The sequence below is a fragment of the Nothobranchius furzeri genome, chromosome 8 (assembly GCF_043380555.1).
Source record: "Nothobranchius furzeri strain GRZ-AD chromosome 8, NfurGRZ-RIMD1, whole genome shotgun sequence".
NCBI classification, from domain to species: Eukaryota; Metazoa; Chordata; class Actinopteri; order Cyprinodontiformes; family Nothobranchiidae; genus Nothobranchius; species Nothobranchius furzeri.
In genome coordinates, this window is record NC_091748.1 from 73,439,479 (window position 1) to 73,467,362 (window position 27,884).

General features: G+C 41.3%; 1 protein-coding gene across 2 annotated transcripts; it reads right to left on the minus strand.

Moving 5' to 3' along the window:
• Nucleotides 1–3,255: 3,255 nt before the first annotated feature.
• Nucleotides 3,256–27,879, minus strand: LOC139071580 (complement factor H-like). Of its 2 annotated transcripts, XM_070554312.1 has the most exons (16): nt 27,243–27,879; nt 23,589–23,771; nt 23,261–23,449; nt 22,952–23,143; nt 22,310–22,495; nt 21,516–21,689; nt 18,719–18,883; nt 16,556–16,717; nt 16,279–16,449; nt 16,011–16,196; nt 14,990–15,157; nt 12,483–12,671; nt 10,010–10,195; nt 9,462–9,650; nt 3,898–4,077; nt 3,256–3,603 (listed from the first exon to the last, which is right to left on the minus strand). In XM_070554312.1, the coding sequence occupies exons 1-16, from the start codon at nt 27,310–27,312 to the stop codon at nt 3,410–3,412; spliced, it is 2,784 nt and encodes a 927-aa protein (XP_070410413.1). In that variant the 5' UTR covers nt 27,313–27,879; the 3' UTR covers nt 3,256–3,409. The 2 variants fall into 2 exon arrangements, with proteins under 2 accessions (XP_070410413.1, XP_070410414.1); XM_070554313.1 differs by lacking the exons at nt 9,462–9,650; nt 10,010–10,195; nt 12,483–12,671.
• Nucleotides 27,880–27,884: the final 5 nt, after the last annotated feature.

The window sequence follows — 27,884 nt, forward strand, 5'->3', positions numbered from 1 at the left end:
TTACGTGTTTAATAAAAAACAAAAAGCACACTGGAAATTACAAAGGTGCTCTTTTTAGCAATTGCACAATAAGAATTTACAAGAACAGCAAATTTAAACATGTTAACCCTGAGTCTATAGATATTCACTTGTTACAACACAGGCTCAACCAAACAGTGTGAATATTTATTTGGTGCGATTCATTTTGAGAAAAGCACTTCGTGCTAGTGTGACCTTTGCTCGGTTGCGTTTCCCACAGTAGGATTGAGAAAGCAAGCAGCTGCTACAAGTGGGGAAAACTTGTCATCTGAGGGATCAAGTACCCAGGCAAAACGCTGGTTCACATTCCCTTCTATTTTACGTGCTAGAGCAGCAACATCTCGACTTGTGTTTTGTTCCACATCTGCCAGATGGCTGAGTAAATCAGAGCAGGGAGTATTAATGACATAGACATTGTGTCACTCTGAAGAGTTTGTGTGTGTTCAGCAAAAGGTTGCAAAAGTTCTTGCATTGACTTCAGCTTCTGCCACTCACTTGAGAGCAAGCAGTCCCATCCCATCTCGTTTGCTACTTCACAAACAGATTCTTTAACTTTGAGGAGACGTGCAACCATTTCATAAGTACTTGACCAGCGTGTGGGGCAGTCATTCACAACAGTTAGGCCGCACTCATCCAAAATCTTCTGTGCTGCGACTGATGACTTGCGAAAAAGTTTCACGATTGATCGGACTTTGTTCAAGACTCTGTTGATGCTTTCCTCGTTGTTTATTATGTGGACAACAAGCTGCAGCGTATGGACGACACATGGCATCCTGTCCATGCCCATGTCCTGACACTGCAGGTTTTCTGTCTCCTTGGAATCACTTTCACTTAGGATGGATGCATCTGGATCATCGGAGCTGGAATCTTCATCTTCTGGAGCACTATGTTTGAATGCTGCCACCATATTGCTACCATTGTCTGTTATTACGGTGAGAACTTTCTCATTTAGGAGCCCCCATTCTTGCATGCACTTTTCCACACAAGCCTCAAAGGACTGGGGGGTGTGTGGATGGTCAAGTTGTTCAAGAGCTAGCAGTAAGTGTTCTGGTTTTTGTTGTTCGACACAGAAAAAGCAGCAACTTATGCCAAGGAATGATGCTGTCAGTCCCTTTTTAGTCCACAGATCAGTCCCAGTACATACTTTTCTGGCACTAGACAGTCTTTTCTTAAATGTAGCTTTTTTGTTTTCATAGTGTTTTTCAATTAGATTACTTATCTTGGTTTTATTTGGCACAGTAAACTTCTTATCCAAACTTTCCATCATCAGAGTAAAATCCTCATCTTCTACTGTTGTGACCGGCAATCCTGTACATCCAATCCATGTAGCGATAGCCTCTTCTTTAATTTGTTGTTCTTTGGCATCACTCTTGTACTTTGTAGTACTTGTAAATGCATCCTCAATGTTCTGGTTGGACATTTTTGCCTTTTTGGTAGCTGGTTGGCCACCATCAGCAATGGTCTTCTGCAACTGCAAAAAAATAAAAATACACAATTAAAACATTGACTTTCTAACAATGATTTACCTGTTGCTTTTGAGATTTCATACATTTTATATACAGTATATATATATATATATATATATATAATGAACCGGTAAAACATCTGTGCGGGCTCGGTACTCGGATCATATTAGTGCAAACCAGACATTGTGAAAATTATAAACAGCCAACAGCATGCTTCACTTTACTGGTCTAGTCCTGGTTTAGAGCGCACGTACAGCGAGCGGCTGCGACCCAAAAAGTACCAGAGCCGCTCATGGCGCATGCACAATCATGCATCAACACTGCTCGCCCGCTATTTCCCTAATAACACACGTTATAGTCGTGAAAATACGGTACTTCCGAATTTTTGTCCCAACATGACAGAGTTGATACAGTTTTATTTGCCTGTATATTACTTTTCGGGTCGTCACATGTACATTTAAGTGGATTTACCTCGAAGAAAATGGCGAAGTGGCCATTCTGTAGATGCCTCTTCAGATTCGTTGTGTTCTTTCCTCGGAACGACAGTCCACACTCTCGGCATGTAGTTTTGGTAGCAATGTTATCATAAGAAAAATGACTCCACACATCTTCTCTTCTTTTTCGCCCAGCAGTTATTTTCCTCTACTCCTTCTTCTTATGCCGTCGATATGTTCAGTGAGCTATGTTTAGCATACCGCCGTGCATACCTGCCCCTTTATACTATTCGGGGTCTGTCTTCTCTCACATCCCACACGTTCACGGCACGCCACGCCCCTTGTCTTCTACTACGTTCGCGTCTCACAACAGCACAATAGTCGCACCGCACCATAGAGCGCCATGTCGAGGAGCGTCATCTTGGATTTTCGTCTCGTCTTTCATTCGTTGACTAAAAGTTTCAATCAATTTAATTATCGTCTTCGTCTTTTTCCAAGCTTTTATTTTGAATGTTTGTTTCATTTTCGTCTGTAAATATATTTTCGTGACAAAAAAAAGACGAAAATATTTTGTCAAAAAAATTAACACTGCAGTCAACTTCAGGGTTCATTTCAAGATCCTGGTTCTGGTCTTCAGGGCCTTCTCAGTCCCTACACCCCCAGCAGGTCCCTGAGGTCCAGTGACCAAAGCCTACTGGTTGTGCAGCACCAGGCTAAAGACCAAAGGTGACAGATCATTTGCTGCTGTGGCCCCCAGACTCTGGAACTCTCAGTGGACTCAGTGGTCTCCTTTAAAAAGCAGCTGAAGACTCACCGTGTGACCTTCGGTTCATCCTCTTCTTCCTCACTAGCTTTTCAAGTTGGTGTTGTTTCTTGTGAAGCGCCTTGTGATTTTTATCTTGAGAGGCGCTATGTCATCATCTAAACAGTGAGATGTAATAATTAGATGCAGGCGCCGACAAGGATTTAAAATGAGTTAAGGAAGACATTATTATCCTGGGCTGTTGTCCAAATATGGTCTTTGGAACATCTGGATTCAGATTCAGATTTTGAAAATCAATCAGAAAAAAGGTGAAAAAGAACTCGAATGTCATTAAGTTTTATTCTTCATTTAGATTTTAGTCATAGGACAAAAAAAAAATCTCAGGGTTAAACTAGTTAAAAACAACACTAAGCTGTGAGGTAAAATACAATTTCATCAACATCAGACCTTCAGAAAAGAAATAGTTAGAAAAATGAGTTAGATGATTTTCATTAATATATAAACTGGAAAAGAAAAAGAAGCAAGCTGGTCATTTACATACATGTTTTTATCTGTTTAAGGAAAAAAAACAAAGACAAGTTTGAAAAAGCCTTTAATAATAAAACATGCAGGAGCAGAGGATTAAATGTGTTCATTGATATAAAGGATCTAAAATTATTCAGAATTATTAAACTTGTTGTTATAATCAATAACATGTTTGTGTGTTCATATGTATCACACCAAAAGCTTTAACCACAGGTGGGCAGGTCCATCTGTCCATCGATGCACTGTTTACGCATTGGCTCTTGGTGAAGTAGTCTTGTTCCATGTTTACATACAAATGTCAGGTGATCTTCATGAGGCGCATAATATTTATCTCTGTCATTACGTGAAAATTCAATATTGTGTCTCTCCATCATTTCAGCATTCACAGTGCATGGTTCTGTAAAAGAGCAAAAATGTCAGTTAGAGCACAAAAATTGCAAAAAATAAAAAGTAAAAAAAAAAACCCTAAAGCAACAATTTTCTAATATTTTATGACAACAAAAGCATTAATTTAGAAATATATTAGATTTTCTTTTACATAGTTCTAACTTTATAGGTAATTAATAACTAAAATTAATAAAGCATTCATTCTGAGATGTATTTTATTTTCTAGCCAAACTCAGATAAAATTCACACACAGCGTCAACAAAAATGTCCTCATTTTAAAAACATACAAGTTTAAGTGACTTACTCATGCATGTCATCTCTCCAGTCCACACACCATTGTTACACGTTTTAAACCGCCCACCCTTCAGAACGTACATGTTGAAACAGGTGTATTCAACAGTATCACCATTTTCATATTGTTGTTTAGGGAAACCCACAGTGTTTCCATCTGTTAGAGATGGTGGACGCCCACAGCCACTTTGGTCTAAACGAATGAGGACAATAACACAGAGAATACAGTTTTAGGTGGTATTTAGTTACAGCAATCACATTATATCCTAAATGTGTCTGTATTATTTATATTTATAGATTCACTAGGATAAATACAATAAAGTTTATCTCTCACCAAATAGAATATTTACTAAAAAATCACAATGTAACCATAGACACATTACTTAGTGTGTGTGTGTGTGTGTGCGCGTGTGTGTGTGTGTGTGTGTCAGCTCTGTCTTCTTGATCCCCAGTGAGCTGTGGAGGATGGCTGCTTATACTGAGCCAGGATTCTCTGGATGTTTCTTCCTGTTAAAAGGGAGTTTTCCTCTCCACTGTCGCTAAATGCTTGCTTAGTATGAGGATTGCTGTAAAGTCTCTTACACTCTTAAACTTTTTTTTTCTGATTGGCTTAATGAACTGACCTGGATTGGGATGTTTATTATGTGAAGTGCCTTGAGACGACTCGTCGTGATTTGGCGCTATATAAATAAACTTGAATTGAATTGAATTATATCTAGGGATGTCCCGATCAGGTTTTTTTGCCCTCGAGTCCGAGTCATTTGATTTTGAGAATCTGCCGATACCGAGTCCTGATCCCATACTTTCAATATGTAAAAAAATAAAGAAAAGGAAGAAACAGTTCCAGAATGTTCCTTATTTTTTATTTAATTACCTTTTTATTTTAATTTCTAACAACAGATCACTTCTGTGAGGTAGCTTGAACAATCAAGTAATAAATAACCTAAATTCTTCACTTTTGGACTTAAATGCAAATATAAAAAGTCTAATATAAAAACAGATAGCACTTCAACTTAAAATACCTGGCAGGGGTCTATTTTGCCTCGGCCCCCAAAATGCTTAGATACGTCCCTGGGTATGGGACGGAGTTTAGAAGATGATCTGAATTGTATCAAATATATAAATACTACATGCTGATAAGTTATTGCTTTATACAGGTACAAACGTGTAGTGGGATAAATCTACCCACATTTAATTTTTTAAGAACTTTGTTTTGTTTTCTTGGTTTTTATTTTCCTGTCTTCCTGTCCTGTCTGTCTCTGATCTTCCTGCATCTCCCAGTCCTCCAGAAAAACTCCTGTCTGCTTCCTTCTTTTTCACCTCACAAGTAACTTTTTAACTAGCAGATCAAATTGATCTATTGACCACAAAAAAAGCGGAGTGTGCGCCGCGCTGCCCGGCTGCGCCAGTGACGAGCGCTGCAGCGCGAGCGCGTCCACACGTCATGCTCAAATACAGACAGAACTTACCAGAGAGAAAATGAACGGACACGAACAACTGTGTGTTAATTATATATTTTTTGGTGACGCCACTTAGAAACTTAGAAAATGTTACTGTGGCCGTGTGCAGAACGCAGCTGGAGTTCATGAATAATCAGCGGTCTGCCTGCCGCTCTCTGCATCTCTGCTCAGAAGAATCCCCGCTACGCTGGGTCCATATAAATAATATAATAAAGGTAGAAACTGGATCTTTTTTGTGCTCCTTCTGGGTGTGTAAGTTAAGCGCATCAGGGGAGCCTGACAACCTTTAAGGAGAACCAAGTTGCTCTCCTGTAATTTGAACCCAGTATCCAACTCCGGATCGGGGCTTGGATCGGAAAGTAAAGCCCGAGTCCCGATCAGTCTGAAACCACGTGATCGGGGCCGATTTCCGATCATGTGATCGGATCGGGACATCCCTAATTATGTCCTATGTTAAAATGTTGAAATGCTTTATTACCTTTTTTTGATTAGCACCAATTTTCAAACCAGCTGGGAAGACCCACCTGGTCTGACTGTCCAACTTAATTTATTTAGAAATTTAAGTTTTAAAGTTTACCCAAAAACTGGTTACACATGTGCAAAGGTCTATAGGTTTGGCTTAAATTCACCATTTTATCATCTCACTGGATGCACTTCCAATTGCTTAGTCTCCACAAGGTGCTTACGCCAAGGTCGGAGTTTTCTTACAAGTTTTGAACACTCGTTCATTCAGTACATTTGCAGCGGTCCCTAGTGGGAATGAAGGCTTTGTGAATCGTACTCTATGGAAACAAAGGAACTAGAAACGAGCAACATGAAAGTTGAGCTTCGGACGGCAAAATTTGGAGTCTTAATTGCCGATATTTGGACATCTTGCCTCTGATTGGCTAACAGCAACGCAACTCTACCACTGACTCCATTTGCTCTGCAATGATGATGTTTTATTTCCACAAATTACACAAACCTGGAGGGCTTCTGCTGTGTGGTGGAGTTGCTAATGCAAACAGTTAGCTTATGCTAGCTGAGATGTTCTACGCACTTTCCTGGATGTTCCATGTTGTCGTTCTTTTTTAAACACAGAAACAGTTTTGTTTACCTGTTTTGTAGCTACAGTTTCGCCGACGGCTGCCGGCTTCTTCAGGCTGACGCTGATGGTGGCGCGTCACTTCCTTCTCCGTTTATCTGCGGGCAGCAGAGGACGTTGTCGCCCTCTACTGCCCGCTCTCCCCTCTCCGACGATGCAGTCCCATGCGTGGTCCAGCATGTAAACTCCGTCGTCCCTGTTCATGGTCCCACATCCACGTCTCCTTATCTCGATTGCTTCCTTGATCCATCTTTTGTGTTTTTGTTGTTCAGTGGTTATGATCCATGTGTTGTCCCAGTCCATTATATGGTTTTCTCTTAAGTAGTGATCTGTTACGGCTGACTTCTTTATTGTGCTTTCTGCTTCTTGTTTTGCTGCTCTTGTGTATTTTCGACTTGTTTCTTTCTCGCACTCCTTTCTATATTCTATTGTTCGTGTGTTGAGATGACGTCTGGTTTCTCTGTATGTTTTATTGCAGAGTTTGTATGGGATTTCGTAAATGACTACACATTTTTGTCCAGCTGATATTTTGTCTTTTGGGTGTACTAGTCTGTTTCTAACTGTTGTGTATGGTTTTGTCGGTGTGTTTATGTTGTGTTTTTTCATTGTTGCTCTTATTTTTTCCGTTATGCCTCTGATGTATGGTAGGGTTATCACTGGTTTTGGTTCTTGTCTTTCTGGGTTTCTGGTTCTTTTGGAGTTTACACACTGTACCACGCATGCGACTGCATCGTCGGAGAGGGGAGAGCGGGCAGTAGAGGGTGACAGCGTCCTCTGCTGCCCGCAGATAAACGGAGAAGGAAGTGACGCCACCATCAGCGTCAGCCTGAAGAAGCCGGCAGCCGTCGGCGAAACTGTAGCGTCAATAACAGGTAACAAAACCGTTTCTGTGTTTTAAAAAAGAACGACAACATGGAATTAGAAATAACGCACAGCAAGAACACACCTAAGATTTCCTGGATGTTTTTTCTTCTTCCTGGCACTTGCGGAGTACAGACGCTTCTCTTTTCGCCCCCTTATCTTTTTTTCCCAAGGCTCTTTGTCCTGTCTGCCCACAGAGCGCTTCTCTGCATTTCTTCTGAAAAACCCTACTTTTAACCATGGATTTGATAAACTGGTCATTCAACACAATTGATAAGATTTTTTCAACAATGAGAACGGAGCAGGGGGCTCCCACATGCCCACAGGGGACACACCCGGTGGGATATATGCTGGATTCCTGGAGGGAATGGAAAATCATATGTCTCTCCCAGCTGTCCATTGAGGATGTCGAAGACGTGTAGATATTCGGCCTGATGATCACTGGATTTCTCCTGACTGGAGTGGGAGGATATCTGGTTTTCTGGAAATTTGGGAAGACGGGAGCGATTGGAGGGTGACCCGCACCCACGGAAAGCACCGTCCATGTGGAGACTTCACAGACTGGGATGTTACTCGAGGTGAATCATAAGCTGGACAATGTTCTAGCTGCGATACCGGTATTAGTGCGCAAAATGGATGTCATTTTGGAGAGGGTCACCGGACGGTATGGACAAGTAACCCAAAACTGGCTTCACTGAAGGACTGGAATGATCAGTTTAAAGACTGAAGGCAGAGAGGAAAATTATCTCAGCCTGACCCAAATAAATTCTTATCTGAATCTGACGCCCTGGTAGCCTTGAGCTGCAAGCAACTAAAGCCCCCACGAAGGAATGCAGACAGGTGCTGTGAAAACCCGACACCCTCCCTCTCCCCCGCCTGCGGATTGGTGGACTTCCGCCTGGCGAGGTCATCAACCTGCAGGAGTCAATGTGCTCTGCGCTTCTCCCAGGATCTCCCTCCCACCTGTGGCTACAGTGGCTGAGTGCTGTAGATGGCTGCTCTCTCTGGGGAAAAAAAGATCCAAGCCCCCCCCCCCCCCCCCCCCCCCCCCCCCCGCCGCCTTCCTATTGGAGTCTCATGTTGTGTTGTGTAAAGTCTGTTGCATATCTGTTTGAGGCGTTTTTTTGCAGAGCAAAGCTGCCCTCCTGGTGGGAGGGTAGCTGTGAAGTGCCTTTTTTTCCGTTCCTCCCGAATCAATTCCTCATGTTACCCTCTTATCTCTATTAAGGTAGTGCGACTCGGGTTGCGAATGACCACAGTCACCAATTCTTTTCATGTGTCTTGCCCATGTATGTCTGATCTCTGAATTGTGTGTACTGAAACTCTAATTTCCCTCTGGGATTAATAAAGTATTGATTGATTGATTGATTGATTGAAATCAACAGCCTTCCCTTTTGTGAGTCAAGATGGGTGAGTCCATGAGTGCGAATTCACGGTGTGATGTAGATCTGTCAGGATTTCCAACTGACCGGTTATAATAAGAATAATAATTAAAAATGTTTTCATAGTGAACCACACCTTTAAAGTTGTAAACATTTTCCCCCAAAAATTTTTTGTAAATCACAAAGTTGTGTAGAAAACTATTTTAAGGGGCAAAACTATGCCTGTGTGCTCATTTCTCCATAACAGAGGGAATAGTTTCAAAGCCAAATCAGAAAATTCACAAGCTTCATTCTTAAGAAATTGACCAAGTTCTTTATATGCACTTGGATAACTTGGTTCAAAATATCCATCCATCTTCTGAACCCTCTTTGTCCACGTAAGGTCTAGTGCCTATCTCCATCAGTCAACGGGAAATCAGGTGGGTACACCCTGGACAGAGAGCCAGTCCATCGCAGGGCAACACAGAGACACACAGGACAAACAATCATGCACACACACACACACACACACACACACCTAAGGACAATTTAGACAGACTAATCAACCTAACAGTAATGTTTTTGGACGGTGGGAGGAAGCCGGAGTACCCGGAGAGAACCCACGCATGCACAGGGAGAACATGCAAACTCCATGCAGAAAGATCCCAGGCCGGGAATCAAACCCAGGACCTTCTCGCTACAAGGCAACAGCTCTAACCACTGTGCCACTGCACAGCCCATTAGTTAAAAAGTTATGCTTAAAAGAGCTGAATAAAATTGGCATTTGGACCCAAAACAACAGTAAACCTACTTGAGCATGTTGGGAACGGTTCTTTCCACTTTCCTGTTTGTAAACACTCAATTTCTTCAGCTCCCCTTAGATTATATTCATTTGGGCAGTAAAAACGTAATGTTTGTCCCCCAGGCACTTGGTTATTAGCTGGTCGATCTCCAGATATTTTCAGACCCGTGGGCAGGTTCCCAACTGTACAAGACAGAGCTGAGTGAAAAATACAGAGAGACAAATGAGTTAAAATCCAACAGGGATTAATGCTTGGGTCTCTTACTGTCACACCTTTAAAGTTGTGCACATTTTCCCGACATATTTTCTTTATAAATCACAAAGTTTGTGCAGAAAATGATTTATGCAATTTTCAGATCTCGTTTTGTGCATAAGCTAAACGAGTTTTGAATTTTTAGTTTAAATTTCACAAACAAAACAAAATGTCTGAACACGTGCAGGCTCGTTTTGAGTTCCAACCTCAGATAAACTTTAAAGTATGGAGTTTGGCTTTTCAAGTTTCAGTTTCATTTTAAATCGAAGCCTAAAAAGTAAAACGAGCCTCGTGAGATTCTTACCTTCACACGTAGGAGGTTGGCCACTCCATATTCCATCATTCAAACATTCAATTGCCGTGTGCCCAGTGATGGAGAGCCCTCGTAGACAACCAAATGTTAATATTTCTCCTTTCCTTCGTAAATATCTTCCTTCTGCAGGTTCGCTGATGATTACATTGTCTGTTAATACCAGAATTGGACATTTTTCTGTTGAAAAGAACAGAACATATTATAATGTTGACTTTACAATATAAACAATAGTTTAATGTGAGATATAATTTTACATTAAATTTGTACAATTTACAGAACAAAGAAACCACAGGCTTTAAAGGTTCCATCTACTCCCTCGCATTTAAAGACACGTCTGCTTTGAAAGAAACCAGGGCTGGGTGATATATCAATATTTTAAAAATATCAATATATTGATATAGTTTCAAACAAGAGACAAGATGACTCGGTATCATTTATAGCAGGGGTCACCAACCTTTTTGCAACCGAGAGCTACTCAGTGACCAGTGTGTATTTTTCCTGGCAATGGGGGCAGTAGACACCTAAATCATTACAAGCAAGTAGTATTTTTGTGTTGGAGTAAGGCCTTTCCAACAGATGCCCATTAGAGCCAAAAAAGCCCTGGGAAGTGCAAACCTCAGCAAAATGACATGCGCATCAGACACATTAAATGCTATTACATAAGAAAACTCTCATGGGATGTAATAGGGCTGGAGACCAACAGCCAGTAACTCAATGTCTTTTGTGCAAAGTTGTGTAATGGTCACCACCTCTCATTTATAGTCACAGACTCCCACCTTTGTGCTCAACGCTCCGCGCTCCTGTCGGCCCGCGTGAGTTTAAATTAAAACATTTCCTTAAAAAGCATCAGGCTACACAGTCTGTAGTCCTACTGCAGCCTGGTCATCGCTGTGAGCTCATCACTCTTATTGGGCAGAGAACGGACATTACCCACAATTACGGAGAGTAAAAATGGTCTACGTTTCCGTTTCCTCTGCTGGAGCTTACACCCCGGTCAGCAACTTCTACGTTTACTCCTTAATTCTGGAGGCAGAATCATCTCTTCTGTGGAGAAGAGAGACGGTGTCTGCAGCACCAACAGCTGGTGTAAACAATAAGTGGATTGGTGGGAGCTAGTGGAATTTTCCAGTGCGTTCCCAACAATTTCAGAAAACAGAATAAGGACAATCAAACACGCAACACAAGACAAGCAAAGAATAAATAAAGGGAGTAAAGAAGTGAGAGCTGCTGTAGCTGGCTGCAGGTCATGCTGCGCCACCTTAAAAAAATCGATATAAATATACAACCAGTGTATTTGTGAAGTTAGCAGGTGTGGCTGCCACTAGCCGCTAGCTTGCTCCCTCTCTAAACGGTCATTACACGTATTCTCATGCATCTGCTAGATCAGGTTTAATGTTCTGCCCTAATCTTTGCCTTTGGCTTCATGGCTTTTAATTATTTGGGGAAGTTTGTTTGTGTTTTAGCGAACTTTTTCACCATAGCTGCTGGCAGAGATGTGTAAATCCCGCATGTGTAAAGAGATGGGCCAAACTCCTTCCGTGTAAACAGGAAACCGGTACGGAGAGCTGCAGCGATGAGACGCAAAGGTATAAACCTACCTGTGTGTTAACAGACAGCTGTACCAGTGTTTCTAAAGCTCTGACTGAAAGAGGCTGGCACCAAGGTTACTGTTTGACAAGAATCAATACATTTTTATGCATATAATCTGATGATGAATTTTTGTGTACATTTTCTCAAGAATGGAGTTAACTTTTAAATATTTTACAGGACGAAAAAAAATCAAGATATTTATTGTATATCAGAATTCAGCTAAAATATATCGAGATTTACATAAGGATTTGTTTTTGATTATTTTTAAGATTAGACTACAAAATGACCATGTAATTCTTATTTATTTGCATTTTTATAACTGAGTTGGTTAAATGCAGATATGCTTAAAAGAGCTGAGTTAAAGTTAGAATATGGAACATTTTAATAAAAAGCTATAATAAACCTCCACAGGGTGTTGGAGGTGTGTAGAATGAATGTACAGTATCTCCTTTAAAAGCTATATTTAAAAAGTTAAATAATTCATTTTTATTCTGTCGGGCACAACGCTGTGTTTATGTTTCCATCTACTGGCCACTGGAGCGCACCGTTGCGCTATAAAGCCAGCTCAGCAAAGCAAGGTTGGGACTGTGTAAAATGGTAGACTTGACAAGTTAAGCAGCTGATTCTGAGCCCAGAAGATGTTCTAATGATAAATACTGTTACAAAATAAACTGATTAGTAGAAATTAGTCATTATCCTGTATGATTTGTCTCTAAACATGGTGCTGGAACATGTCAGCAGTGAACCAACAACGGCTGGAAAAGTAGTCCTGTTGTTGCAAAACCACTTCTGAACACCAAAGTTCACCAGATTGTCCGTGTTCAATAGTCCACGTTTAAATCAGCATTATGACGCAATACAACAGTAAACCTACTTGAGCATGTTGGGAACGATTCTTTCCACTCTCCTGCTTCTGAACACTCAATTTCTGCAGCGCCCTCAAGATAATATTCATCTGGGCAGTAAAAATTTAATGTTTGTCCCCCAGGCACTTGGTTAGTAGTTGGTGGATCTCCAGCTATGCCCAGATGTGTGGGCAGGCCCCCAATTAGACAAGGCACAGCTGAGAAAAAAATACAGAGAGACAAATAAGTTAAGATTTACCAGGGTTTGATGCCAGGGTTCCAGGACTTACACACACACACACGCACACACACACACACACACACACACACACACACACACACACACACACACACACACACACACACACACACACACACACACACACACACACACACACACACACACACACACACACACACACACACACACACACACACACACACACACACACACACACACCGGGGTGGTTGAGATCCACCCGGAGTTCCTTAAGGCTGGATGTTGTGGGTCTGTGTTGGCTGACAGTATCGCGTGGACATCTGGGTCAGTTCCACTGGATTGGCAGACTGGGGTGGTGCCCCCCCTATTTAAAAAGGGGGCTGCAGGGTGTGTTCCAACTACAGAGGGATCACACTTCTGAGCCTCCCTAGTAAGGTCTATTCAGAGGTTCTGGAGAGGAGGGTCCACTGTATTGTCAAATCTTAGATTCAGGAGGAACAATGTGGTTTTCATCCTGGCCGTGGAACACTGGACCAGTTATATACCCTGAGGGGGTCCTGGAGGGTGCGTGGGAATTTGTCCAACCAAACTACATGTGTTTTGTGGATTTGGAGAAGGCGTTAAACCCTGTCCCTCTGGGGGGGGGGGGGGGGGGGAGGCTTGTGGGAGGTACTCCTGGAGTTTGGGGTACCAGGCCCTCTGATACGGGCTGTTAGATCCCTGTGTGACCGGTGTCAGAGCTTGGTCCGCATCGCCGGCAGCAAGTCGGGCTCGTTTCCGGTGAGAGTTGGACTCCACCAAGACTGCTTTTTTATCACCTATTCTGTTCAACGTTTATGGACAGGGTTTCTAGTTGCAGCCAAAGTGTTGAGAGGATCTGTTTTGGTGGCCTAAGGATCAGGTCTCTGCTTTTGCAGATGATGTGGTTCTGTTGGCTTCATCAGAACATAATCTCCAGCTTTTGCTGGAGTGATTTGCAGCCAAGTGTGAAGCAGCTGGGATGAGAATCATCCTCTAAATCTGAGACCATGGTCTTGAGTCGAAAAAGGGTAGAATGCCTTCTTCAGGTCTGGGATGAGGTCCTGCCCCAAGTGGAGGAGTTTAAGTGTCTCGGGTCTTGTTCACGAGTGAGGGAAAGATGGAGTGTGAGATTGGTGTTGCATCTGCAGTGATGCAGGCATTGTGCCAATCTTTTGTGGTGAAGAGAGAGCTGAGCCAAAAGGCAAAGCTCTCGATTTACCAGTCGATCTATGTTCCTATCCTCACCTATGGTCACAGGCTTTGGATAGTGACCGAAAGAGCGAAATCGTGGATACAAGCGCTCTAAATGGGTTTTCTCCGCACGGTGGCTGGGCTCTCCCTTAGAGATAGGGTGAGAAACTCAATCATCCAGGAAGGATTCGGAGTAGACCCGCTGCTCCTCCACATCCAGAGGAGCCACTTAAGGTGGCTCAGGCATCTGGTCAGTATGCTTCCTAGACTCCTCCCTGGTGAGGATTTCTGGGCACGTCTAATTGGGAGGAGACCCAAGGGATGACCCAGGACATGCTGGAGGGACTATGTCTCTCAGCTGGCCAGGGAATGCCTTGGGATTCCCCCGGAGGAGCTGGCCCAAGTGGCTGCGGAGAGAGAAGTCTGGGCCTCTCGGCTTAGGCTACTGCCCCCGTGACCCGACATTGGATAAACGGTTGAAAAGGCCAAAATTTTGGACACACTTTCTCATTCAATGTGTGTCTTTATTTTCGTGACCATGACAATTTACAAAGGCGCCAACAAGTCTTAAACCCTTTTCAGATTGACATTCTGGAATATTTGTGGACAATTCAGTCCGGTTTTTAACCAGAACTGTGTTTTCAGACACACCACTTTTGTACCGGAACTTGTCCTTTCGGCTGCCTTCACACTGAAGGGGGCTCTAGACACCTCTGGAAACTCCTTCAAGACTGTTGGAAAACCATTTCAGGTGACTACCTCTTGAAGCTCATCAAGAGAAAGTTAAGATTGTGCAAAGCAGTAATCAGAGCAAAGGGTGGGTATTTTCAAGAAAATAGAATATAACGCATGTTTTTAGTAAATTTACCCTTTTTGGTCAAGTACATAACTCCACATGTGTTCATTTATAGTTTTGATGCCTTCAGTGGGAATCTACCCATGAAAATAAAGAAAACACATTGAATGAGAAGGTTTTGCCTGTACTGTGTGTGTGTGTGTGTGTGTGTGTGTGTGTGTGTGTGTGTATATATATATATATATATATATATATATATATATATAAAATTATTTTTATTTTTTTTTTACATTTTTTTTTCTTCTTACCTGGACATTCTATTGATTTGGACCACAAGCCATTGCTACACGATGCAGTTCCCTCGATAACTTCTCCAGGTGCATTACACTCATAGTTGATGCTCTCACCTTCCTTGTATGTTTCTTTTACATCAGACCGAATCATCAATTTTCCATCTTCTAAATTCTCACAATATCCTAAAAGAAAAGAAATGAGTAGATGTTAATCCCAGGTGGCAATACAATCTTAATTTAGACATGTTCTTCTTTAAAAGTATGTCTTGTTTTTCTTAGTAACCAATTAGTATTACTTTTGGTTTGAGAAAAGCAGTTCATTAGTGCTTAGAAAAGAAATGTACTTGGATGGGTAAAGAGTTCCAAAGTTTGGGTGCAGCATGAGAAAAGTAAGTAAGTAAGTAAGCTTTATTTATATAGCACCTTTCACAGACAAAAAGGTCACAAAGTGCTTCACAAGTTAGAACGACACATAAATAGGCTACTATAAAATACAGTCACAATATAGATAAAAAGTCGTATACAGCCAATCCGCATACAAAATATGTTTAGAATGCCCAGAGAAACAAATGGGTTTTCAGATTTCTCTTAAAAGCACCAACTGAGTTGAGTGAACGTAAGAACAGAGGTAACTCATTCCAGAGCCTTGGCGCGACGGCCTGGAATGAGCGATCACCTCGTGTCTTGAATCGAGTATGTGGGACCATAAGAAGATTTTGATCCAACGATCTCAACCTTCGAGAAGGCGTGTAAGGACAGAGCATGTCTCAAACGTACAGTGGAGCCTGACCATGCAGCGCTCTGAATGTCAGCACAAGAATTTTAAAATTGATGCAAGAAGAAATTGGGAGCCAGCTTTTAGAATGGGGGTAATGTGAGCTCTTCTGTTGGCACGGGCCAGTATTCTAGCTACACAGTTTAGAACTTGTTGTAAACATTAAAAGTGAAAGAGTAATTCTAAAAGCTCATAAAGCAAAGAAAAAAAAACTTCCAGACGACCATAGTAGTCATGTGAGATATTAGTTTTTGTACATACGAACACAGGAGATGGTCTTCTTTTCCCATGCTCCATCATTGCATCTAATTGTTTCTCCTCCATTTATCATGTAACCTTTGCGGCATTCATAAGTGACAGAAGACTCGGATAAATACTCCTTCTGATAAGGTTCCATAATAACTGCATTTGTAACGCTAGGTGGTGGCGGGCAGGGCTTACTAGCAGCTGAAAGACATGAAAACATGCAGTTATAGCAGTGTTCATAAAACAACTTCAGTTCATTTAAACTGTGATCAACAAAACTCACGTTTACAGATAGTTTCTACTTCAATTCCTACTAAATTCCATTCTCCATTTAAACAGTTCAGATGAGTGGTCTCAGTTCTGTAGCCTTCATCACAAACAATCTCTAATCTTCCAGGAGAGGTTGTTGCACGTCCATTAGGAATAACGGGAGCTTCTCCACACTGTGTTTTTACTAAAGGATGTGATTCCAAACAGTTACATGAATATTGTTAGACACCAGCAACAGCTCCCTATCCGTGCACATAATTACCAATAAGTAGAATATAGAGATGAATTACCTATACATGGATGGAGAGCAGACCATTCACCATCAACACATGTAGCTTCATCCCACCAGCTTTTGGCAGAAAGTTTATAGTTTTCATTACACGAGTAATAAATCGCTTTGTTGTTGAAAGGGCCGACTGCAAATCCATGTTCAATAGGAGGTATTTTGCACACTACAAATACAAGAGTTCAAAAAGCAAAACCAAGAAAAATGTTTATAAACTATCGACAGGTAAATGACTAAGGCCTAGTCCACACGTAGCCGGGTAAAAAAAAAAACGAATATCCGCCCCTCCAAAAACTTGCATCCACACCACCTCGTTTTAAAAAGAAACTGTCCACACTTACCCGGATAAATACGTTGTTAAGGACATGCCAGACCTGTAGGCGGCAGTACTTCCCCCGTTCTTAACCTCGTCCTTCATCTGTGGTCTTCCGCAAGGAGCAGTAATTCCACTTGCAAAACCAAACAAGCAAAAAGCGCTTGGACAATTGATAAAGCGAGCGCAGCTCTGAGGGCATCCATGCTGTCGGCTAGTGTAAACACAGGTCGCACACGTGATGTCAGCATTTTTTTGTCGCGGAAAGTGACGTTGCAGACCTTAAAACTCCGGTTTTGTCTGTCCACACGCAGACACCCAAAACGGAGAAAACGCAGATCTTCACTTTGGCCGGAGTTTTTAAAAAGATCCGTTTTCGTGTGAAAAAACTCCGTTTTCGTGTGGATGACGGGCCAAAACGTAGAAAATTATCTACGTTTTGGCAGATCCCCGGCTACGTGTGGACAGGGCCTGAATCACTGATGGCCTTGGTTTTTAACTTGCTCAAGAGATGACATTAGTAGTTAGGATCTTCTTCTTCCTGCCTTCAGAGAGTACAGACGCTTTTTTCTCAGCTCCCTTATCGGCTTCCCCAAGGCTCTTGTCCTGTCTGCCTACAGAGCACTTCTCTGCATTTCTCCTGAAACCACCACTCTTTTTTGGAAATATGGACTTAATTAATTGGTCATTCAACGTGACTGACAAAATTTTCTCTACGATGAGAACGGAGAAGGGGGCTCCCACCTGTCCCGAGGGGACATTCGCATCGGGATATGCACTCGATTCTTGGGAGGTCTGGCGAATCGTGTGCCTCTCTCAGCTGTCCATCGAGGACGTGGAAGATTTGTGGATATTCGGCCTAATGATCACTGGATTTCTTCTGATTGGAGTGGGAGGATATCTGGTTTTCTGGAAATTTGGGAAGACGGGAGCGATTGGAGTGCGACCCATACCCACGGAATGTGCCGCTCGTGCGGTGACCTCACAGACTGGGACGTTACTCGAGGTGAACCGTAAGCTGGACAATGTCCTTGCGGCGTTGCCTGTGTTAGTGCGCAAGATGGATTTGATCTCGGAGAGGGTCGCCGGACGATGCGGGGATGTGGAATGTAAAATTGGCTTCACTGGTGGACATGAATGACCACTTAGAGACTACAAGACGGAGGGGAAGATTATCTCTGTCTACCCTAAACAAAGTTTTGTTTATCCCTATCTGACGCCATAGCAGCCTCTCAAGGCTGCCTCAACACACCCCCACAAAAGGAGGAATGCCGACAGATGCTGTGTCCCAACCTTCACCCTCTCCCTTCAGGCTGACATGTCTGCAGGGACCTCAAATGTGCTCTCTGTTCCTTATCTCTCCCTCCCACCTGTTGTTCTGCAGCTGGTCGATGCGCCGCAGTGGCAGCTCCCATTGGAGGCTTCAGGATCCCGCCCACCCCCACCTCCCCATTGGACTCTGATGTTGTACACGTGCTGTCTGTGCTTCCATGTCGGGTGTTTTTTTGCATTGGAGTGCTACACCCTGCTGGTGTAACCCTGTTAATGCCTTTTTTTCCCCTCCCTGAACTTTCCTCATGTAACACCCTTTTCATCTAACTATTAAGGTAGCGCGACTCATGTTGCGAATGACCGCAGTCACCAATTCTTGTTATGTGTCTTACCCACGTATGTCTGATCTTTGAATTGTGTGTGCTGAAACTGAATTTCATTTCTCTGTATGTCCCGCACATGTGGAGAATATGACAATAAATGACTCTTGACTCTTGACTCTTGAGATATATTACTGAAGCCACCCAATAACAATATCAATTTTAATTAATAATAATTTATCATTTTTATAAAGATTCTTACCAGCACACTTGTTTGCTTCAGCCCAGGTTCCTTCCTTACAGATAGCAGAGAAAGTTTCTCTATTCCCACTCCTGCATCGGTATCGGACCTGGTCACCACTGATATAGTTGTATTTTGCACCATGAGTAATGTCTGCATCTTGAAAATCAGGAGGTGGACATGATGCTAAAAGCAAACAGACAAACTAGTAAAAATAATTTGTACTGAAGTCTGTCAACAATGTTTTTTTTAAACTAACAGAACAAACACAAATTATGGTCTATCAAATCAGATTAAGGTTTATTTATTTATATAGCACCAACAACCACCTATGGGAGGCCCAAGGTGCTGACCAGCACATAAAAACAAGGATATAAACAACAACATAGTAGATAAAAGAGAGTAAAACTGATCAAACATAAAAATAATAGAAAAGTACAAGTAAAAGTAAGTAAAAGCCATGAAGTAGAAAAGGTAAAAATACAAAAGCCAGTGTCAACGATGTTGAGGGAAAGTTAGATAAAAGTGAGTTTTCAAGTGAGACAAACTCTTGTAGAGAAGGTGCTTGCTTCACTGCCAGAGGGAGTTCATTCCAGAGTGTAGGGGCCGTTACTGAGAAGGCCTAGCCTAGTGAACTAGACCAAATTCTTGCTTTGCAAAGTTTGGTCTAGGAATGCTCCACTGGAACCTCTGCAGCCCCTAACAGCATTCTGGCTGGCCAGTCACAGCTCTCTAGAGGGGTTTCAAACACATAAAGAGCTGTGATGGGTCCATAATGGTGGGCCAATCATAGTGCTCTATCTGCTTAGTGAACAAATCACAGAGCTTTATCCGCTTTGTGGGACAATCAGGGCACTCCATATGGCTGGTGGGTGGGATGATGCAACAGAATGAAACAAGATGGCAACAGCTCGTTTGAAACGGCTTTTACATCAATTTTGGACTATTAGAACTTGGGCTTCATTAGAATCAGGAGCAGATAGATGTATTTAAGTGGCTTTTTTTTTTTTTTAGAAAAAAATTATGTGTTTTCTCCTTCTTCAACTGTAGACCGTCTCATTTACCGATGGCTGTTGCGGTGAGTGTGTCACATTCATTGTCCAGTAGCATGCGGAGATCATTTGAAAGACAACGGTAGAACCCGTCTAAGCTTAAAAAACATGCTCGAACAACCATGTTTATTTGTGCATCAAATCTAAGGGCTGCTTCAGTTTTCACCCCTAAATTAGTGACCGCAGTCCAGGGTATCCGCGGGTCCTTAAAAAGTCTTAAAAAGACTTAAATTTGCTTTTCCAAATTTAAGGTCTTAAAAATCCTTAAAAATGACAAATAATCCTTAAATACAGTTTCCAAAGGTCTTAAATGTCCAAAGACCAAATAAACAAGATTCTTTTATTTCTATAAAATTTTCATGAATTTCTAGTTAGTGTTCAGCTTTTTTGTGTATGATGTTGGCAAAAGCGGAACCGTACACATTCAGTTGGTTGTGAAAGGGGGCTATTTTTAGATGAGCACATTAGCTGGTTAAGCTAGTGGGAGCTCGCGCCATGGGGAAGTGCAAGTTTAATGGTAACTGGATGGCTGTTGCACGTTTGCGACGTGGTTAGCACCAGTTCCAGGCAATAGCTGGAAATTATAGCTTAAATTTGGTCAAAGTGGCCTTAAAAAAGGTCTTAAAAAGTCTTAAATTTGGCTCCCTTAAACCAGCAGATACCCTGACAGTCTTTTTGTATTGTTTCATGGAACCACGATCAATGGTTCACCTGTTCACCTGCTCCAGCTCTTTCACTAGGGCTGAGTATTATAACCTCAGTTTTAGACTCATTTAGGAAGAGGAAGTTAGCAGCCATCCATGACTTAACTTCCATTAAACGGTCCAATAACACAGATACAGAGCCTTCTGCTCCCTGAGAAAGAGAGGAATAGATCTGGCAGTCGTCTGCATAAAAATGGAACTTAACACCATGGCGCTGAAGGAGGACCCCCAGGGGCAAGATGCATAGTGTAAACAGAAGTCCCCAAGGCACTTCACAACACAATCAGTCATTCACACACACATTCACACGCTGGGGGGATGAGCTATAATGTAGCCACAGCTGCCGAGGTGAGGCCTGTCCAACGCTGGCGCCACCGGTCTCTTCTTATTTAATTCTCTGTATGTAGGGATTTCAGCTCCTTGGTTTTGTCAACAAATGAGTAATTTCTTTCCTGAGAACTTGGCTCACATCTCAAGAGGATGAACATCACCGTTCAACCTCCCGTCAGACCGTAGCTGTTCACGAAACCCATCAATGAACAGAAAGTGCAACAGCTACTAAAATACTGGGAATCGTCTATTTAAATCACCTTTCTGTTCTACATAACTGAGAAATGGATGGAGAAGCACAAGATGCACAAGATGGATGTTTGGAAATAAACTTACGATTTTACCAAGTATTTGCAAAAAAAAAAACAAAAAAACAACAATACTGCATCAGCAGAAAAGGCCAATGGTAAAAAAATCTGTCCATAAAGTAGCCGGGACTGTGGCGAGATGACAAACAGCTGAGGGATCTGACAAACCAAAGTGAAAACTTTGATGAAACCAGAACTCAGAACACAGACATGATCAATATTTCAAACTGCAGACATTAAAAGGGAGAAAGGCATCGACAGCAATAATAAAAGCTAAATCACATTTATAAATCACTGATAGCCTTGGTTTTTAACAAGCTCTAGAAATTACATTTTAGTTAAGAGAAATAAATAGTTTCATTACTGAAGCTACACAATTATTACAATCTGATGAAATTTCACATTTTAATGAAAAGTTTCTCACCAGCACACCCCGTTGATTCAGTCCAGGCTCCTTCCCTACAAGTAGCAGTGAACATTTCTCCATTCCCAGTCTGGCATCTGTATTGGACCTGGTCATTTCTATTGTAGCTGTCTTTTACACCATAAGTAATGACTGCATTTTCAAAATCAGGATGTGGACATGGTGGTGATGTTGCTAAAAGCAAAAGAGGGAAAAATAATTATTTGCACTGAATTCTGCTTGTTACATAATAAAGAACTTGGCTCAAAATGCATGCATTGCTTTTTTATAACGTAATTCTCTGTAGCTATGGATGTCTGCTCTGTAGTTTTATCAACAAATGGGGTTTTTGCCTCAGAACTGTCGTCACATCTCATATGGACGAAACCCGTCAATGATCGAAAAAGAAGCAGTTTGATCCAACAGCAGGTCACGTGTCTAAGAATCCTTGGGTAAGATGCTGAACACTGAAAATGACTCCCTAGGTACCATGAGATGGCAGTCCACTGATCGTCAGGGTCAGTGCAGAGAAAACATTTCCCCGATGGGACCAAAGGAAAAATTGTATTTTTAATTTTGATCTCGATCAAAACAAAAAAAAAAGTAACATTGATTTTTGTCTTTGAGCACCTCACCTTCTATCACCTTTTACTCAGTAAGATCTCCGGGAGCTGATCTAAATCCAAACTAAACTAATTTGTACAATTATTTTTTCATACAAGGTACAAAGATTTTATTTGTTTCAACAAAATTATCATGAAAAAATATGTATTTGCATTTTCAGAAAAACAACTGAAATGTAAACTCTGCAGTACCTCGGCAAAGTGGTTTTGGTGTCCAGCCATCTCTGGTGCATGTGGCATGTTGAGCTCCATCTGTTCTCTCATAGCTCCAGGCACAGCTATAGCTCACAGTGTCACCTAACCTGTTTCGGCCCTGGGTGTCACGAGTGGTACCCCAAGATAAATTATCTTCTGGTAGATTACGTGAGCAAGTAACCTCTAGAACAAGAGAAACAAAAACAAAATATAAACACACACACACACACACACACACACACACACACACACACACACACACATCTGAACATACATGTAAACTAGAGCTATTCTAACTCTACACCTGAATTAAAGGTGTCTAGCATGAGATTTTATTCTCATTTCTTCTCTTTAAACCTGCAAACTTCTGATCACCGGACAAATCTGTGGTGTGAGTTAACGAGAGCTGTTCGTGCTCGGAAGCAAACCTGAATGAACTAGTGTGTGTGTGTGTATATATATATATATATATATACACACACACACACACACACACACACACACACACACACACACACACACACACACAGTATCCTATACATACATGTTGTAGGCTACACCAAAATATTCATTATGATTCACCAGAAGAAGTTGAGCATTTATTCTATAATCTGGCTCATAAGCTCATATTTTCCATACCTTTACACACGGGCCAGGTGTCCCATTCTCCATCAACTTTACATGTGACGACTGCCTCAGTAGTGTTAGTGTTTATAATCCAGTATCTCTCCCCACACGTAACTCGCACCGTTTGCCGATGTGAAACGACACTGTTTTGTGTACTGTAAGCTGTTCCCGGTGGTGGTGGCTGAGACAGTTCACAGGTTATCTCTAGATGAAATATGAAAATAAAAAGATTATATATTTATCTGAGTTTTTTTCTGATAACCACGCAAACCCAACGATCTGATCTAGCTTGTGATACATGTGTACCTTGAGTAGACTTACCTTTACAAGCAGGTGTTGGTGCCCATTCTGCGATGCCACGCTGTCCTAGTTTTTGGCATTTTGGTTGTCTGTTATCAACCTTTTTAAATCCATGGTTACAACTAAAAGTCAACCATTCATCTTTCTTGTACTCCTGACGATTCCCTTCTACACGGCCATTTTCAATCACAGGGGCATTACATTTGATCTCTGTTGTCAAACACAAGAGGTTACCGTTTTCTGGTCAGTGAAAATGTTAGGACAGATTTAGAATTCAGTTTGTTTGCTACTGGATGAACTTCCTGTTATTTGTCATGTAGTTGTAGTGGTTTCTGATATCCTACCGTACCTTTACATTTTGGAACTGTGCCTTGCCACTCGCCATTTGGATTGCAATGCAACACTCGTGATCCTTCCAAGAAAAGATTGCTGCTCCTGCAGCTAAACTGAACTGCATTACCAAAAGTGGCTTTGTCTAAATCCCCCACCACCTGCATGCCATCGGGCAAAGGGATGGATGGACATCTAATGGCTGTAAAGATGAACAATGGAAGCAAACTGTTACCTCTAAAAACATGGTGGTACATGCAGTGAAGGGACAAAAAATAAACAAAATAAAACAATCAATGATGAACAAGAGTCTGCTTCTAGACCTGCAGAAGGAGAAAAAAAGAAAGAAAAACAACACACAACAATACAACAGGAGCAAATAATCACCGTGTCAACCTGATGAGGAAATATAAAATCAACATTGATTACTGAACAATCAAACAATAATAAATTAATTTTTTTCTCAATAAACTATATAAACGAATGTCTAATCGTGCTGTAGACATGTGTAGTCAATAATTTGGCACTTCAGGGCATCTTAGTTAACCTAAAACTGTCAGTGTTGCGCCCTCTTCAGGTAAAAACTCTGCACTGCATTAGGATTAAAATCTGCCATCGTCTTTGGCTACGTTAGCTGGTACATTATGATGTCACAATGCAGCTGTGATTCTGTGTGTGTGTGTGTGTGTGTGTGTTTGTTAGTTAGTGGCTTTGACCTCTCGGTCTGCCAGGCAACACTCTGGTAGAAGTGACTTGCTCTGGGGGTGATGGGGGTGTTTTGAGGGAAATTGTATGAACCTACCAGAGCAGGTGGGGAAGGGGGGGGGGAGCCACTGGCCAGTAGGGATGAGCGAGTACACCACTATCTGTATCTGTTCAACCAACTAAATTATCTGTATCTGTAGCTGTACTCGGAATGGGCGTGGCATAACCCGGAAGTGGGCGTGGTTTACATCAATATATTATGTTAAGTCTGAAATTGATATGGAATGATCAGAAGTTGATAGGTGTAATGTTTTTTTGAAAACTATTTACAGAGCAGCCTCAGAATTGAGATTAAATGTTTTTGATCACAGTAGTAAAGAAACTATTACAGAACAAGGGTTTCAATAAAATCAGAACATTAATATTTAAGTGCATGGATTAATACATCTGAACTCATGCAGTAGGAACTAGGAAATATGAAATGCTAGAACCAGACACAACTTTATGTATATTTTTTTATTTTAATTTGATTAAACTGATTTTTTTCTTAACGTTCTTGGCATTTTCCCACACAAAGTTAAACAAAACAATGTTATTGAAAGGTGTGTGTGTGTGTGTGTGTGTGTGTGTGTGTGTGTGTGTGTGTGTGTGTGTGTGTGTGTGTGTGTGTGTGTGTGTGTGTGTGTGTGTGTGTGTGTGTGTGTGTGTGTGTGTGTGTGAGAGAGAGAGAGAGAGAGAGGGAGAGAGAGGGAGTTAAATAAATTTAAAAACCTGACCGGAGCGGAGGTAGTGAGTGACTGACGCGGCACGTCAGCTCTGTCTTGTCAAATGCACCATGTAAGTTACGAAAAAAGTAGCTTTAAATATTCAACCGAAAAAGAGGCGAGCTGAAGAAAACCTAGGGAAAACTGAAGAAACATGAGAAACAGTGAAGCAATCACAGCGAGATCCGTTACTGTCTGTGTGTGTGTGTGCGTGGATGAGCTGGACGGACTGCGCTCCCCGCCGGCTAGAGAGTTTTGTGTTTAGGGAGGGTGGGCGCTCTATGTGACTGGCCAATCACAGAGCGTGAAGACAGTCAATTACCCAATGAGGATTTTCCTTCAGCAAGATTACAGATATTTCCGAGGTTTACCCGTTTCATGCTCGTATTTGTCAAAAATGTTTTATCTGTACCGGATACTCGTTTCATACTCGGCTCATCCCTACTGGCCAGTTTGTGAGCATTCAGTTTCCCCTGAACCAACCAGTTTCAACTCGTCACCGCACACAAAATGCAGCCTGTGCCCAACTTGGATTTTTTCATTCAGTGGTAGTGTTGTCAAAAAAATCGATACCCAGATATAAACGATACTAAAAGTGGTATCTAAATGAAATATTCCATCCCTGTGGTATCGATATTATGGACTATTATACACAGCCTTCTTCAAGTACACCGACACGCACGACAGCCAGATGCCGTAAAGCAGCCTCCGCCTCCCAGACAAACAGAAGAAGACGCCGCATGGCTACATTGCAGTTTCCCTCGCGAGTTGTCTCCAATCCAAGTTTTGTCTGCCAAATAAATAAACAAAAACATAAACAGCGAATTTGGGAGGCGCTTCACAGCCCAACCTAATTAGCATACCAAGTCCGACACGTAGTTGTATATTCACGCTTATGTGCTTAAAGGAAACTCCCGTTTATTGCAACCCGGACTTAATTTCTAGCATGCAGTACGTTTGTTTACTCACGCTGACAACTTTGGTGCTACTTGGATTCCCCGGGGTATTTACCGTAGGTCCATCGCCGAATCGCCGTCAGCGTATATCCATATAACGGGTGCAGACGGGCACCCATGGTGCAGCCTCGAAATAAGACATTATCTGCACCAAAACATCTTCATGTCGAAAGGTTTTGTTAGGAATCATTAACGTGATTCCCCCTGTTCGTTTGGAGCGGGTCTGGGATTTCTAGGCGTAAACAGACTAGCTGCGGCTAATCTAACCGGCGCTTTTAATGACGTCACTGCCGTGCGCCAATCTGTTTTTATTAAGATTACCGGTAGATGTACCTTTGTCCTACTGTGGAGAAATTCGTTTTCTCCCTTTATTGACCAACAGAGTTGTTCAAAAGTACAGAACAAAACATATGGCATACAGCTTATGACAAAAATGCACCTTAAACAGAGTTTAAGCAGCAAAATATCACTCTGCAAATAGTGTATATATAGTGAGACGATTCATGATTTTAAGTGTTAACTTTCACCAGTTTTTGTATGCACGTTTTAAAAAATGCTGATACTTGAAAGGTTTAAGCACTTAATACACTTAATTCTTAACATTTAATTTTTGTAATATAAATTGAGGAATGTTATTTTTTGAATAAACTTGTTCGATAAATGGGTGTTTTTAAATAGTATCGAAATCGAGTATCGAGTTTTTTTTCAAGTATCGAATCGAGTTTGAAATTTTAGTATCGTGACAACCCTATTCAGTGGTAGCATTCCAGCTATAAACAGATGAGGGTGCAACGCCCCAATGACACAAGTGTTCGCTGAAGAGAAATAGCACAAACAAATTATTTAAAAGGTCAAATATGTTTAAAACACCAGCTCACACATCAGATCAGACATGTTCTCAACACAGAGGACTTCCTAATGTAACTAACTCATTAAATATCATCAATTTAGTTTAAACCCAAAAAAGGAAATTAGGATTAATATGATTTTTACATGAAATTAGAGTTGAAAATGATAGTCAGTCATGCAAATAAGTAGTTTAAAACTTCATCTTCAGATCATCTTTGGTGTTTATTTTTAAATATGTGAAAATGGAAATAAATCAAATAGTTTAATGTTTAACTCTATTTTAATTATTGCACCATATGAACTTAAAAAATTAAAAAGGAAAGAAAGTTGTTTTTTATCGTTGAATTTACTCAGACATAATCCCATAAAAATCTAAATAATCCCACTAAAAACTCTTACCATTCTGTGAGAATGAAATGTTCACATTTCCCCAAAGCTGGAGGAACGGGAGGATCAGCCACAGCTTCATGCTCTCTGGAGAAGTGTTTCTTTCTGGGGAGAACTTCACTGTTTGTCGCAGTCTGAGTTCTGATGAAGCTTTTAAAGGGTCAAACAAGGACTTCCCAGATGAACTTTGACCATTAAAAACAAATATTCTACCCTGTCATAACGGTATTCCTCCGTGTTTAATCTGATTCCAGATATCTACCCCTCAAGTCAAAATGTTTGATAGTTGTTGCAAAAACAAATAATTCTCTGTGATTTTAACCATAACCATGGGAGATATCAACTCTAAAAACAATAAATGTCAGTAAATATGTGAACATGTAAAAGAAAAAATTTTAGTCAAAAATGAGGCAGAATATGACGTAGAAAACTGAAACAAAAAAAAAATCAAAGGTTGGTTTAGCAAAGCCTCAGAAAAAAACCTTCACGCCTAAATCTTTACATCCAACAAAACAGTAAGAATGACTTTAAAATACGAATAAATGTGAATTAAAATGTGCACAAAGCGAAATGCTAAATTTGTCTTGTTCTATTTTTGAGTTTATTTGAAAATACTAGGAAATTTTAGGAATGTTTGAATTTTTTGCAAAGAAA

Coding starts and splice junctions, on each gene's coding strand:
- LOC139071580 (XM_070554312.1), bottom strand. CDS start 27,312: ATGAAGCTGTGGCTGATCCTCCCGTTCCTCCAGCTTTGGGGAAATGTG. Junction 18,884..21,515: donor TGAATCAACGGGGTGTGCTG/GTGAGAAACTTT, acceptor GTTTGCTTTTAG/CATCATGTCCACCTCCTGAT. Junction 16,450..16,555: donor TGCTCTCCATCCATGTATAG/GTAATTCATCTC, acceptor CACATCCTTTAG/TAAAAACACAGTGTGGAGAA.